The sequence below is a fragment of the Onychomys torridus genome, chromosome 15, assembly GCF_903995425.1.
Source record: "Onychomys torridus chromosome 15, mOncTor1.1, whole genome shotgun sequence".
Classification (NCBI taxonomy): domain Eukaryota; kingdom Metazoa; phylum Chordata; class Mammalia; order Rodentia; family Cricetidae; genus Onychomys; species Onychomys torridus.
In genome coordinates this window covers 44,454,166-44,466,896 of record NC_050457.1, presented here as the reverse complement: position 1 = coordinate 44,466,896, position 12,731 = coordinate 44,454,166, and the positions used below count along the sequence as shown (strand labels likewise).

The 12,731-nt window shown below is 36.6% G+C and overlaps 1 protein-coding gene across 1 annotated transcript in view; it reads right to left on the bottom strand.

Annotated features, from left to right (window-relative positions):
- Window positions 1-236: 236 nt before the first annotated feature.
- The window catches only part of Plcxd3 (phosphatidylinositol specific phospholipase C X domain containing 3), a 163,110-nt gene continuing 150,615 nt past the window's right edge, over window positions 237-12,731 (bottom strand). The window contains exon 3 of the mRNA XM_036206992.1: window positions 237-2,809. Within this exon, the coding sequence (XP_036062885.1) occupies window positions 2,656-2,809 (154 nt within the window). The 3' untranslated portion in view covers window positions 237-2,655. The remainder of the gene's footprint in view (window positions 2,810-12,731) is intronic.

The window sequence follows — 12,731 nt, the reverse complement described above, 5'->3', positions numbered from 1 at the left end:
TAAGTTGAGATTGAAAGTACCTTTTCTTTATCAAAGTTCTGTGTTGATATCATTAATGGCAAAAATCCACAAAACATACAAACAAACAAACAAATCCCTCTTTCCCAGTTAAGAAATTTCAGTCTAATGCTTCATTATGTTGATTCTCCCCAGTACCCACATATCACAAAGTTGGCTATGTGCGTACACTGTAGGAAAGCATCCAAATTAAAAACAAAAACAAAAACAAACAAAAACCCAAAACACAATACAGTTACTTCTACATTGCATTCATTTTTGTTTGTTAACAGATTAAGAATCTCTTTTTGTCATGTTATAAGCTAAATAATTGTGTCAGTGCAACTGTGCTTGGTTATGGATGCTCATGAGGCATCAAGATTGAGTAGTCAGAGAACAAACTGACTCCAAAAGCAGTTTTATAGAGTATAATGTCAATAATCGACTAAAAAGAGTTCCTATTTACCTGCACAAGAAGATCAAGTGAAATAGATAACAGACTTGCAAAGGATAGATAAACAAAGGGGAAAGTATACTTTGTGACTATTAAATTCTAAGCTGTACTGTTTTTATAAAAATATTTTATATGATGAACTACTTCATTTTCAAATGTTTTATAACATTTGTAACATACATTGCTAAAGGATGTTATTTTTATTTTATTATTCAGATTTTTGAATAGGATCTCACTATGTAGTCCAGGATAACCTTGAGCTCAAAGTACAGCCCAGGCTACTCTTGAAGAAGCACTGAATCTCCTGCTTCCAAGTTCTGGAATTATGGGCGTGTACTACCATGCCTGGCTCTTGGATTCATTTTTAAATTAAATTATTTACTAATATCAGTGTTTTTATTTGAAGACAATTATCCTATGTTTTCATATAATGTGTGTATTTGTGTATATCAGTATCAGCTTGCTTGAAACAGGGTATGTGTGACAAAATACAGACAGAACTGGAATTATAAACATATCTGCTGTATACATAGGTATGTTACTTATTCTAAAAAGAGACCACATTTTTTACAAACATTCTATTGAGTGTAGACTTTTCTTTTTTAATTCTTTAGTTGTTAGAAAGTGCTGTTTTCTGATAAAGAGTACTTACTTTCTAAATCAACTCTTGGTTATTTATAATATTGAGAAGTAAACTTTAAATCAACTCCTTATCTATGTCAAAGCGACTCATTTGTCTTCTGTTCAAATTAATTAAAAGCCAAGGACATGCTTTCATTTTTCTAGGAGTTTGATATGCATGGAAATGCATTGTTCTAGGAAACTATTGTGGTTTGCTTATTTCTATATGTGAAGATAATATAATTCATAAATTTAGGAACTTCAGAAGTTGTATAGATTTTTGCAAATCCCTCACATTATGAAAGAAAGAGAGAGGGGAACTGTGCTCTTTGAAGATTTTTTTGGAGCTGTCAAATACTACAAAGACGCAGGAAGATACAACACTCACAAGTGTGTTGACATTGTTATTACCAAAAGTGATACCACAGAAACTTTGTACAAGACTTCAGCCCATTGGCCTTTTTCTCACCTCAAGCAGGATGAAACTTGGACTGCTGACTGTAGATGAGTGTGTAGAGATCATATATATTGAAAGAATTTGTAAAGGAACTTTGGGGATTATGGATATAGTCCCCAAAACATTATTCTGACTCCTGCATTCCTTCATTTTCTTCTAAGGTATAAACACAAATAAAGCTTCCTTAAAACTTTTTTCATAATCTGGGTTTCAGAATTATGCATTGGAATCACAATTTTATAGGAGAGTCTCATGTTCTTTCTTTTTGATTTATAAGAAAAATTAAAATTATTAAGAGAAGTTTTTATAGATTTAATTTTTTTTCAGATTACCACACAACTGTAGCTTGACATTTGCAGGGCATTATTATTCAAGACTGCTGAATTAAAATAGCAGCTGTCTCTGCACACAGTCTTCTTTTTTTCTTCTTCTTTTTAAAATATAGAGTTGATGCTCATAGTCCTTCCAAAAATCTTTTTGCACAATAGTCATAGCTGCCTCACAGGAACATCATTGTTTTCATAGAACAAAAAATCACTAATGACTGCCAATATTACTGATACAGGGAAACTTATTTGATGCATATTTTCTATGACCAAGAATTAGCTATGATCGCTTGATTGCAGATGACTACGGAATATTTTATCAAGTCTCACAAAACAAACACATTTCAGTACAACAATGTAATACACATTATGTCGGGCATTCAATTGCTTTGAGACCTGTATAGCATCTAATTAGAAAGAGCGAGCAAGAGATAGGGAGTGGAAAGGGTAGAAGGTATAAATAGTACAGGAGCTCGAGGTTGAAATTAGAAAATGCAATCAAGTAAACACTCATGAGTCACATATCACAAACATTAATTCTGAAAAACAAAATTCACTTTTCTTTTCTATTTCTAACACTAGTAGTAGATTTTGCTCACCAAATGGGAAATGACATATTTATAGTAATGCAGAATATGGTTACAATCACTGAAGACATGGTTTACCCTCTTTTCCCACTCACTACCAGCCCTAATTCCTTCAGAGGCTCAGCGGAATAGGAAAATCAGAGGGTGTATTGATAATACGTCTAATACAATGAGGCTTCTCTATCTTAGTCATGGACACGCCAAAGAGTAATATCAAGTGTTGGCTTCTCCTTCATCAAAGACATAGTTGAGTTTTATGACAGTGCTGATAAAATCACCAAGTTCTACAAAATCAGCAGTGACAATATTGATGCCACTCTCTCCTGGCTTCTGGGTTCGGACCCACTGCATCATGGCAGGAAGCGCTCTGAGAAAGGAAACAAAAAGAGAAGTTAAATAAGGCATGGTGCATCATTCAAGTTAGATGGCTGGTGCATCATTCATGGTTGAAGGCTGCCCAACTTACTAAATTAAATATCTCAAATATTAGCACAGGTGATAGAAAATGATCAAATCAACTACAGTGAATTCTTGAGTCCTTTAAAAATTTATTTGTGCGTGTGCGTGTGTGTGTGCGTGTGCGTGTGCGAGTGCGTGTGCGTGTGCGTGTGTGTGTGTGTGTGTGTGTGTGTGCGCGCGCATATGCATATATCACAGTGTACTTGTGGAGGTCAGAGGATAACTTGTAGGAATTAGCTCCCTCCTTCCACAGTGTAAATGCCAAGGATGAGACTCAGGCTGTCATGCTTGATAGCAAATGCCTTTACCTGTTGTGCCATTTTCCTGACCCTGAGTTCTTTTTTGTTTTTGTTTTTGTTTTTTTGAGATAGAGTTTCTCTGTGTAGTTTTGGTGCCTGTCCTAGATCTCGCTCTGTAGACAAGGCTGGCCTCTGATCTGCCTCCTGAGTGCTAGGATTAAAGACATGTCACCATCACCTGGCGACCCTGAGTTCTTAACTTGTGAACATAATTTGAATAAGAGGTCTTTACCATATTGGTCTATATTGGACTCTTCATCTTTGGAGCTCTAAGAAACTGTTATAGTTTACAATGAATCTTGAATTCCTCCTTTGCTTTTACATGCTATAATTTCATACCTTACAGAGCTATGGGATGATGAGATGAGAAATGAATACTTATACTTAGCAAATATTTATTATATATCCATTGATTTGGGGAAATGTATTAAGTTGTTGTAAATATCCACAAAACAAATGTCTTTGCCTTTAAAAAGTTCATGGTGTGGTGATAAGCAGGTGAGCAAGAAGAAAGTTCCAATATACAGTATATAGTATAATCAATATATAATATAATCATTGCTCTTCCAACCCATTTACTGAGCACCTAGTACTTACAAGTTCCCATTGTAAGCACTTGAAGCATTCAAGACAACAAAAGAGAAAAACATTAGTTTAGGTAGGGTCAACTAGTTGGCTCAGCAGTTAAGAGTGCTTGTAGCCAAATCTGATGAGCTATGTTTGGTTCTTGGGACCCACATAGGGGAAGGCAAGAACTGACTTCTGAATGTTGTTCTCAGATATGTGCACTGTGGTGTACATATCATCTCTTGAACACATATGTAATAAGTAAACAAATTAATGTAGGAAAACGTAAGCTTATATTCTAATAAATAAAGACATACAATAAATGATAAACAAGTAAATTATTACATAGTTTGGCAAGAGGAAAAAGATGCTATAAAATAAAAAAGAAATGAAGATACAGTACAAAGCTGAGAAAGAGCAATTTGTTAGACCTCACTGATGAGGGGATATCTGTGAAAAGAATTATTTTTAAACAAAAAATTAGTCACATGGCTATCTGGGAAAAGCATCCTAGCTGCTAACCTGGCCCTAAAGGAGTATGCTAACTAAACTTGGAAAAGGCAATAGGAGAATGGTTAAAGATAAAGTGAGGATTGTGAGAGAATAGTGGTGTTTCCTGCAAGGAATGTGTATTTCACCTGACACTGTGACAAAATAATGGCAAAAGCAATTGGAGGTTCTATTTCCTAGTGGAGAAGATATGACAGTGGGAGAGTGGAAAGCTGGTCACATCGGGTCTGCAGTCAGGAAGTAGAGACAGGTAAGTGCTGGTGCTCATCAGGATATCCTGCTCGTCCATCCTTTTTGTCCCTGCTAGATACCCAGGAACATATTTTGGGTGAGTCTTTTTTTCCTCAGTTAAACTTCTCTGGAAAAAGTTACACAGAAATACCCAAAGGTTTGACTCCTAGTTTATTCTAAAATCCAGTCAAATGGACAATGAGGAATAACTATCAAAAGTCCACCCTTGTCAATCCGATACTGAAATACAACAGTTTTCTTTAAATTATTATTATTATTATTATTATTATTATTATTATTATTTACTTTTTGAGATTGTAATATAATTACAACAACTACAACCAATCAAAATGCGATGCTATGGAGCTCAGTCCCAGTGGATACATCTGTAAAACAACTCTGGTACCCATGGCTCAGGGATCTTTGTGGGAGTCGGGGCAGGAAGATTATAAAAGGTTGTAGATCAGGGCATTAGCTGTGAGATTGTTCATCCTAGGAATGTCAGAAGCTACACCCATAATTCTCACCAACATAACTGCCTAAACATGAGCTGAACAAGGATAATAGGCATGCTAAAGTAGATGGGAAGAAGCCCACAAGGCCTCAGCACTACACTAAGAACTACATCATTTTTAAATCACTTCATTCCACCCCTCTTCTCTATGGGATCAGAGACATTTCATAATTTTAAAAATGTTCAATATAACTTCAAAATTCCCATAGTCTTAACAGGCAAGATCAATACCACTCAAAGCCAAATGCACCTGGAGTATATGTAGCCTTTCCTGGACCCTGTTCTACTCCGTGATTTCCTTGGCAGATATCCAACAGTCCTGGCATCTCCAACATCAGGAGTTATCCATTGTGACTTAGACTTCAAAGCAGCTTCTTCCAACAAACTCTCAATACCGCTTTGTAGAAAATCTGATTTTGTCACAAATTTTTGGAGCCTTAGCAGCTTTCTGGAGCTTCCTTTCAAACCTCCATTACCCATGCTTTTCACATTTTGAATGCTTGTAAAATCATCACTCCATGAATGATGCTGCCAGATTCTACTGCTGGGTCAGGATGTAGTCTGGCCCTTTTACCATAGCTGTAATGATCTCTGGATGCCTTAGTGGCTGAACTTTGGGGGAAAAAATTCCTAAATGGTTGTTTTGGAGCAGATAATCCCTTTGGTGGTGTAGCTAATTGAGTTGCTCTCCTCCCAAATGAAGTTTCTTTTCTTTCTTACATTTGTTTGTTTGAAATCTGCGGCCTTTGTTGGTTGGTATCGTGCTCTCAAGGCAACTCTCCATTCTCCTCTTTGAAACTCAAGTTTTCTCTTTAATCGCTTCCCTTCTTATTGTAAAACTAGATAAGCTCAGTGAGCAATAGCCACACCACAGCCTGAAAGCCATGTTGTTAGGAAACATCTCCCTTGGTGTTGGTAAAATGAAAAAAGCTCATAGATGCACACACCAGAAGTCAACTTTGTGCATCCGCAGCAACTGACCTTCAAAAATGGCATGAAAAACATGAGTTGGAGAAAAGATGGACTTTAAAATAAGTGGTTCTAGAAACTGGGTCTTTATCAACAGAAGAATGAAGTCAGATCTCCATCTCTTCATAGTTATATAAAAATTAGGATGAGCTGGATTAAAAATGCAAATATAACCTGTAACTATGATACTACTAGAATAAAATACAGTTGGAGCACATCAAGACATTAGAACACAGTGCTTTCAGAAATGAGATCATATCTTTCCCTTTTCACAAGTGAAAATAGAAAATGAGTCTAAACAGAACTTAAAAGCTCTTCACAGCTAAGAAAACAGTCAACAGAGCAAAGACAATCTACAGAACAGGAGAATATGCTTGTGCAGTGCATAATTAATGGTTGATTAATATCCAAATTACATAAAGAACTGAGACTACTCAGTAAAAAAAGCAAATAAAGTATCACTCAACAAATAATCTGATCTAAAAGTGGACATTTTCTCAAAAGAAAATATAAATAGCTGGCTTATATATGAAGTTTGCAGTATCATCTTCTGTTAAGAAGATACAGATCATAACAAAAATAAAATCATTTTAGTTAGATTAGCTGTTATCAAATCAAAATGAAGTGGGCTTAGGGATGATATCTGTGGTAGTATGTTTAGAATATGTGAAACCCTGTGATCAGTATACACACACACACACACACACACACACACACACACACACAAAGATAAAAAATGATTGTGAGGATATAGGTACAAGGAAATCCTTGCACATTTTAGAACATAAATTAACAAAGCCATTGTAGTTGGGGATTTAGCTCAGTGGTAGAGCACTTGCCTAGCAAGCACAAGGCCCTGGGTTCGATCCTCAGCTCAAAAAAAACCAAAAAAAAACCAAAGCCATTGTAGAAATCAATAGATATTTTCCTAAAAAATTTAGAAATAGAATAAAAAATATATATGGTTGGATAGCCAAGGCAATAAAATAAGTGTGTCAAAATAACATGTGTACTTATATGTTAATACTCCACTATTAAGAAAAGCCAACAAATGGTAACAACCTAATGTCCATCAACAGATGAACAGATGTACTTAAAGGAATACTATCCAGCCGTAAAATGAATAAAGTGCCAATGTTTGCAACAACATGGATGGAACTGGAGGTCATTACATTAAACAAGCCAGAAACCAAAAAAAAAAAAAAAAAAAAAAAGATAAATATCATGTGAATTCACTTACTCCTAGAAGTTGGGAGTAGACTGGTGGTTACGCCGCCTAGGAAAAATTCAAAACTGAGGTTATGAAGAAGGGTTAGTAAACAGGTTGGTAGAGAAATAGAAGTCCTGTGTTCCCAAACACAGAGAAAAGTAAGACAAAAACTTGTTTTCTAACAAATGATGGTGATAACATACTATATATTTATAGAATAAGCTAGAATAAATGATGTTGAATGTGTCCCCTACAAAAGAAGGATCAAGGTTTGAGGAGATCAAAGTATTTTCTCTGGTTTGAACATTACACACTACGCCTGTAATGAAACATCAGCTGGAGGTCCATAATTATGTATAAACATGCATCAGTTAAGAAAAAAAAATGATGAGCTCTTAGCATAATCAAGACAGAAACAATGTATCCTGTTTTGGAATAGCAGCAATGTGTCTTTGAACTAGTGACAAATGACAGTTTGTGTGGGATTAGAAGTAGACATGAGAAAGAGGTCATGGATTATACTAGATTCCTAACAAAATTTGGATGTGTGGATGCTATTTACTATCTTGGAAAGATCAGGATGATGTCTTTCTGACACAAGAGGTAAGTTCAGTGTCAAATACCAATGTGACTACAGAATGCATGAATTGAGACCTCAAGTGGTCATTAACAATAGCTCTGCTAATGGGCACAGATACCAGGTTGAGCATCATTTGGTGAGGATGCCATGTGTTGACGCTTCTCCAGATACTGGAAAACATCCATACAACTGAATCCATTGGAGCGAACTTAAATGAATAGCCTTTGGCTACACTAAGGCTTTGGATCATACCTTTAAAATTCTGATCCATATTCCTTAATCTCTGCATTATCCCATTAGAAACCCATTGAGATGGATACAGGTGCTTCTCAAAGGCTCTCAGAGGCTCACTGCCTCCAAAAACAGACCAGTAGGTGGGGAAATTTGGTTCTCACAACAACAGTTACAAAAGATTTTCATCTTAACCACTCTGGAACAAAGACAAATAGGCATTTTTGCCCATTGGGAAGGCGCTGTGTTGATGTGTGTGTGGCTCCTCAGGTTTGGACCCCATCAGTCTCTTTTGGATTTGCAGAAGCAGATGAAGTGTCCCTTCTGTGAATACAGCATCACACTTGCATTTTACAAAAGGCACACACACACACACACACACACACACACACACACACACACACCTCTGTATATGTGTATATATATCTAGGGAAGGATGTCATGAGCAGAGTCTATTTCTCAGGAGAATGCTTTCTCAACAGCTAACTCATCTACAGAGGAGAGAGGAAGAGTAAGCAAAGCCAGTGTTGACTGTATTTACCTAACTGTGGAGATTGTTCCCCAGATGTCTTGGGTACCAGGTCACTGGAGGCTAGTGAGCACCTAACTCTCCATCTTGGAACCATGACCATTGCAGACAGCCTCAGATGCCCTCACTACTCTGTGATTAACTACTTGGTGCCTAAATTTAGACCTAATTGTTATCCCTATGGAGAGAGGCCAGGAGAACACAAAACAGCTCTTTTCCTTTTTTGTAAATGTATAATGGATTGCTTTGAGGATCGATAGAACGTTCTTTTGGAATAGCTTGTAGTCCTCAAATGAAATAGAAGTATTACATTTGAAATATTATTTTGCCAAGTTATGAGCATATTTCTATTTTCTATACATACATACTTTCTAACAGTCAATATGATACCAAAGCCCAAACCAACAATTATGCCAAGTTGACTCTCAAATACTTAGACAGTTGTGAGTAATTATGTTAAGGCCCAGCATACTTGATTAAACTGGCAAATAGCACTGAACACTTATATGGAGTAGTGTTTCTCTTATGATTGCTTTTCTAGGTCTTAATTGATTAACTTTTCCTGTTTCCTTCCTCCTTGGTGACATTTTAATACCACAGAAAGAATGTCTATTTATTATCTGTGGTGTTCATACTATTTATATATTTATGACATATAAATATATAAAAGTAAAAAAAGTTGTAATTTGCTTCATCAGGAATCAATTTTTGCCCCTTGGAGGTAATATTGCCATAGAGAATATACAATGTACAGCTAAGTGATAAGTAAACAAGTTTACTAAGCATCAAAGAGATAATAAAATGAACCAACAAGTCTCTTCTGGCAGAAACAAAAAGCAACAGTTGAATAGCATTGGGTTTTGTTAGTTAAGGGATGTGGTAAGAAGCCAGTCCAGGCTCATAAACAACTGGAATTTATGTCTCATGGTCTGGGGTCTGGAAGGGCTAAAATCAAGGTGCTGGCAGTTCTGGTGGCTAGTAGGGACTCATTCCTTCAGAGAACTTTCAGGCTTTTGTTTAAAATTATTATTTATTTATTTTTGTTATGAAGAATTCTTACATTCTTTGCTTCATTACTTAGTCAGTTCACTCACCTTTTAGATGAAAGTTTAGATGACATTTCTTCAAAACAGTAGTCAGACATGAATGTGTTTACACATTTAATCAGCGACAAATGCCTGCCCCCTTAATGAAACTGCACACATTCTGAGCAATGAGGACTGTTTTCACACTGTAGCATTCCTGGTACCTGGCATAGGATCTGGCATGAACTGGGCAGTCAATGAGTATTTGATAAACTCACAGACAGGTTTTAGCTTTAAGACAAAAGATCTGCTCCTGAAGTACAGGCAGAACACAACCCATGAAGTCACTGTTCAGTTCCCTAGTGGTTACTGTTACGAGTACTAGTTTTGATTCATTGCTCTTCTGTAGGAATAAAAGTATTGTTAGGGAAATTTTTGAAGAATTCTGCAGTTTCTCTTCTTAGCAAGTCTTGTGTGCAAATTTTCTAACTGACCAATCAACTTTAAAGCACCTTCTCCCCACCTACAGGAGGTGCCAAGTGATTCTGTATGACAGTGAAGGTTGTAATTATCACCTTCCCTTTAAGAATGGTGTTCATTAATTGTATCTGCCAAATTTTCAAATTTATTTAGCATATTCATTATACTAACTAGTTATCAGTCTTTCTGGTTAATTAGAATTTAGTTCATTAGAAATATATTAGGACTTAACATTGAACTCATATTCAAAGATGCATGCATGTGTGTATGGTACACTTTCACAAGTCTATTTTATACATGATACTTCCATCAATCTTCTAAACTACTGCATTATATGGCTATGAATAAATAACTATATAATTATAGCTAATAAAGAAATTGTGCCTTTCATAAGTTTATTTGAATGTTTCAGCAATGTTTCCCTTACTGAATGTCAAGAGTTTCCCAAGACAATGCACTGATTTTTACAGGAATCTTCAGTGCACTGGAGATACGAATTGCTGAGAGCACTGACCATACCAGGGTCCTGTTACTATCTGCTGGCATCAGCCTCTCCTTATAGCTGGAAGCCTTGCCCATCAGCAGAGTTTCAAACAATGCCAGGTTTCCTTCTCTTCATTAAAATTAAGTCTACAAATTTTAAAATGTGATTTCTTGTCAATTTGGCCAGTTCTAAAGGCTTGGCAATTTCATTTCAAACATAAAGAACAAAAAGGTAAAATAAAAGAGTCTCTTGGCCTGAAAGCTGGCACTTTGTGCATAGAAGCACATGGTGGTCCACACAGAGGCTTTATGTCTCAGGTTCCACAATGGTGGGCCTTCAAAATAACTTCAGGAAAACAGGTGAATATCATAAATCATAAAATCACAAACTCAGACTGATGGACACACACACACACACACACAAACACACACAAACACACACATACACACACATACATACAGATGGCCAAAAGCAGCATATCTGATTAAAGCTTGATAAAAATAACTGATTTAAATTATTTCCCTAAAATTGCACTCTGAGAAATATTGTATAGTATAAGCATGGCTCTTTCCTTCTAATCCATTCACTGAGCACCTAGTACTTATAAGTTCCCATGGTAAGCACATGAAACATTCACGAAAACAAAGAAGGAAATATATTAGGTTATAGTTTCAGCTAATGGACTCCACAGTTACAAGTGCTTGTGGCCCTGCCTGATGACCTAAGTTTGATCTTTGTCCTGTTAAAGACTATCATCTCAACTAGAGAAATAGATAGCGGGGAGATAGGGGAGGAAGGGGTACTACAATTGTATTTCTGGTCCAAGTCTACTCAGTTGTAAAATAGAAGTGATAGTACCCTGAGTTTTGCATACACTCATACCCTCAGTGGAAGAGGCCCTTGATAGGGCACCTCAGATACAGTTCAGAGTTGTTAACACTGCTTAGCCACAACAGATGTGTTCTGAGCCCTGCAAGATACAGGCAAAAAGCTGTAGCCACATTAGAGATGGGGATACAGAAATTAACCAAGTGTCAACCTTCTCCAAAAGGTACAAGCAGCTTAAGATTTCCAAGGGGACATCACCAAGTCTTCGGAAGTTTAAGAGCTATTTCTAAACTCATTCCCATGCTCAGAAAGTAGCTAGCTTAGTTCTGTGTTTGTTTAACAGAAAGCAATGAAATTGAAGCAACATAAGATATGCCATCCATTTCCCTTGATGATGGCAACAACAGCCCATTTTGTTGTAGCTAGGAAGACTGTTAAAAATCCATTTTCAATTAAAATAAGATCACATAAAGTATAAGAAAAATGAGAGTTCAGAAAATGTACTGTGTCCTCAGGCTCATTGCTTGCTCCTAGGCAGCATTTCAGAATGAGTCACAACCCTGTGATAGAATGTGAGCACAGCCAGCCATCTGATGGGGCCTCCTGGTGTGCAAGAACTCTTCTGTCTGTTAATTCTTTAAAGGAATGAAGCAAGAAAGAAAGCTTTACCAATTCTAAACAAAGAGCCCTTTCAATATATTAATAATATTAGATGGCCAGAAGACAGACAATAGTTTTTCTTTTGATTGTAGAACTTCAATCTAACAAACAGTTCTGCGTGGGATCAAGTGTTCTCAATTCATACCCTCTTCTTCAATACCAACAGCCCCCAACTCAATGCCACTGCACTGCACCAGGAATTTGAACTCTCAGTCTGTTTCTGAACACTCCAGTCCAATCTGCCCAGAGGTAGTGAGAGGAACTGATCATAGTGTTTTGTGTATTATACTCTGTGCATCTCAGTGTTCCTGGCATACCCTTTTAAAGATGAGCATGATTACTAAATCCATATCAGGTATTCAATTGAAAAAAGCCATACATATCCCTTAATTGTACCTATTACTAGAAACCTAGCCAACTACCCAGGGCTACTGAAGTCATGGATCTTGAAGGAGAACATATAACTGCCACTTTGCTAAGCCAGCAGAATCCATAAATACACTCTAAATATTTGTCCCTATACCCACAGATGTATGTAGTCCTCAACCCCTCATCAAGGAAACTTTTCTTTGCAAATCCACAATAAATCAAAATGAACTGTTGAGGAGCCCAGTCCCAGTGGATACATCTACGACACAACTTCTGTACCTAAGGCTCAGGGATCATTGCAGAAGAGAGTGCAGAAAAACATGTAAGAGCCAGAGGATGGAGGG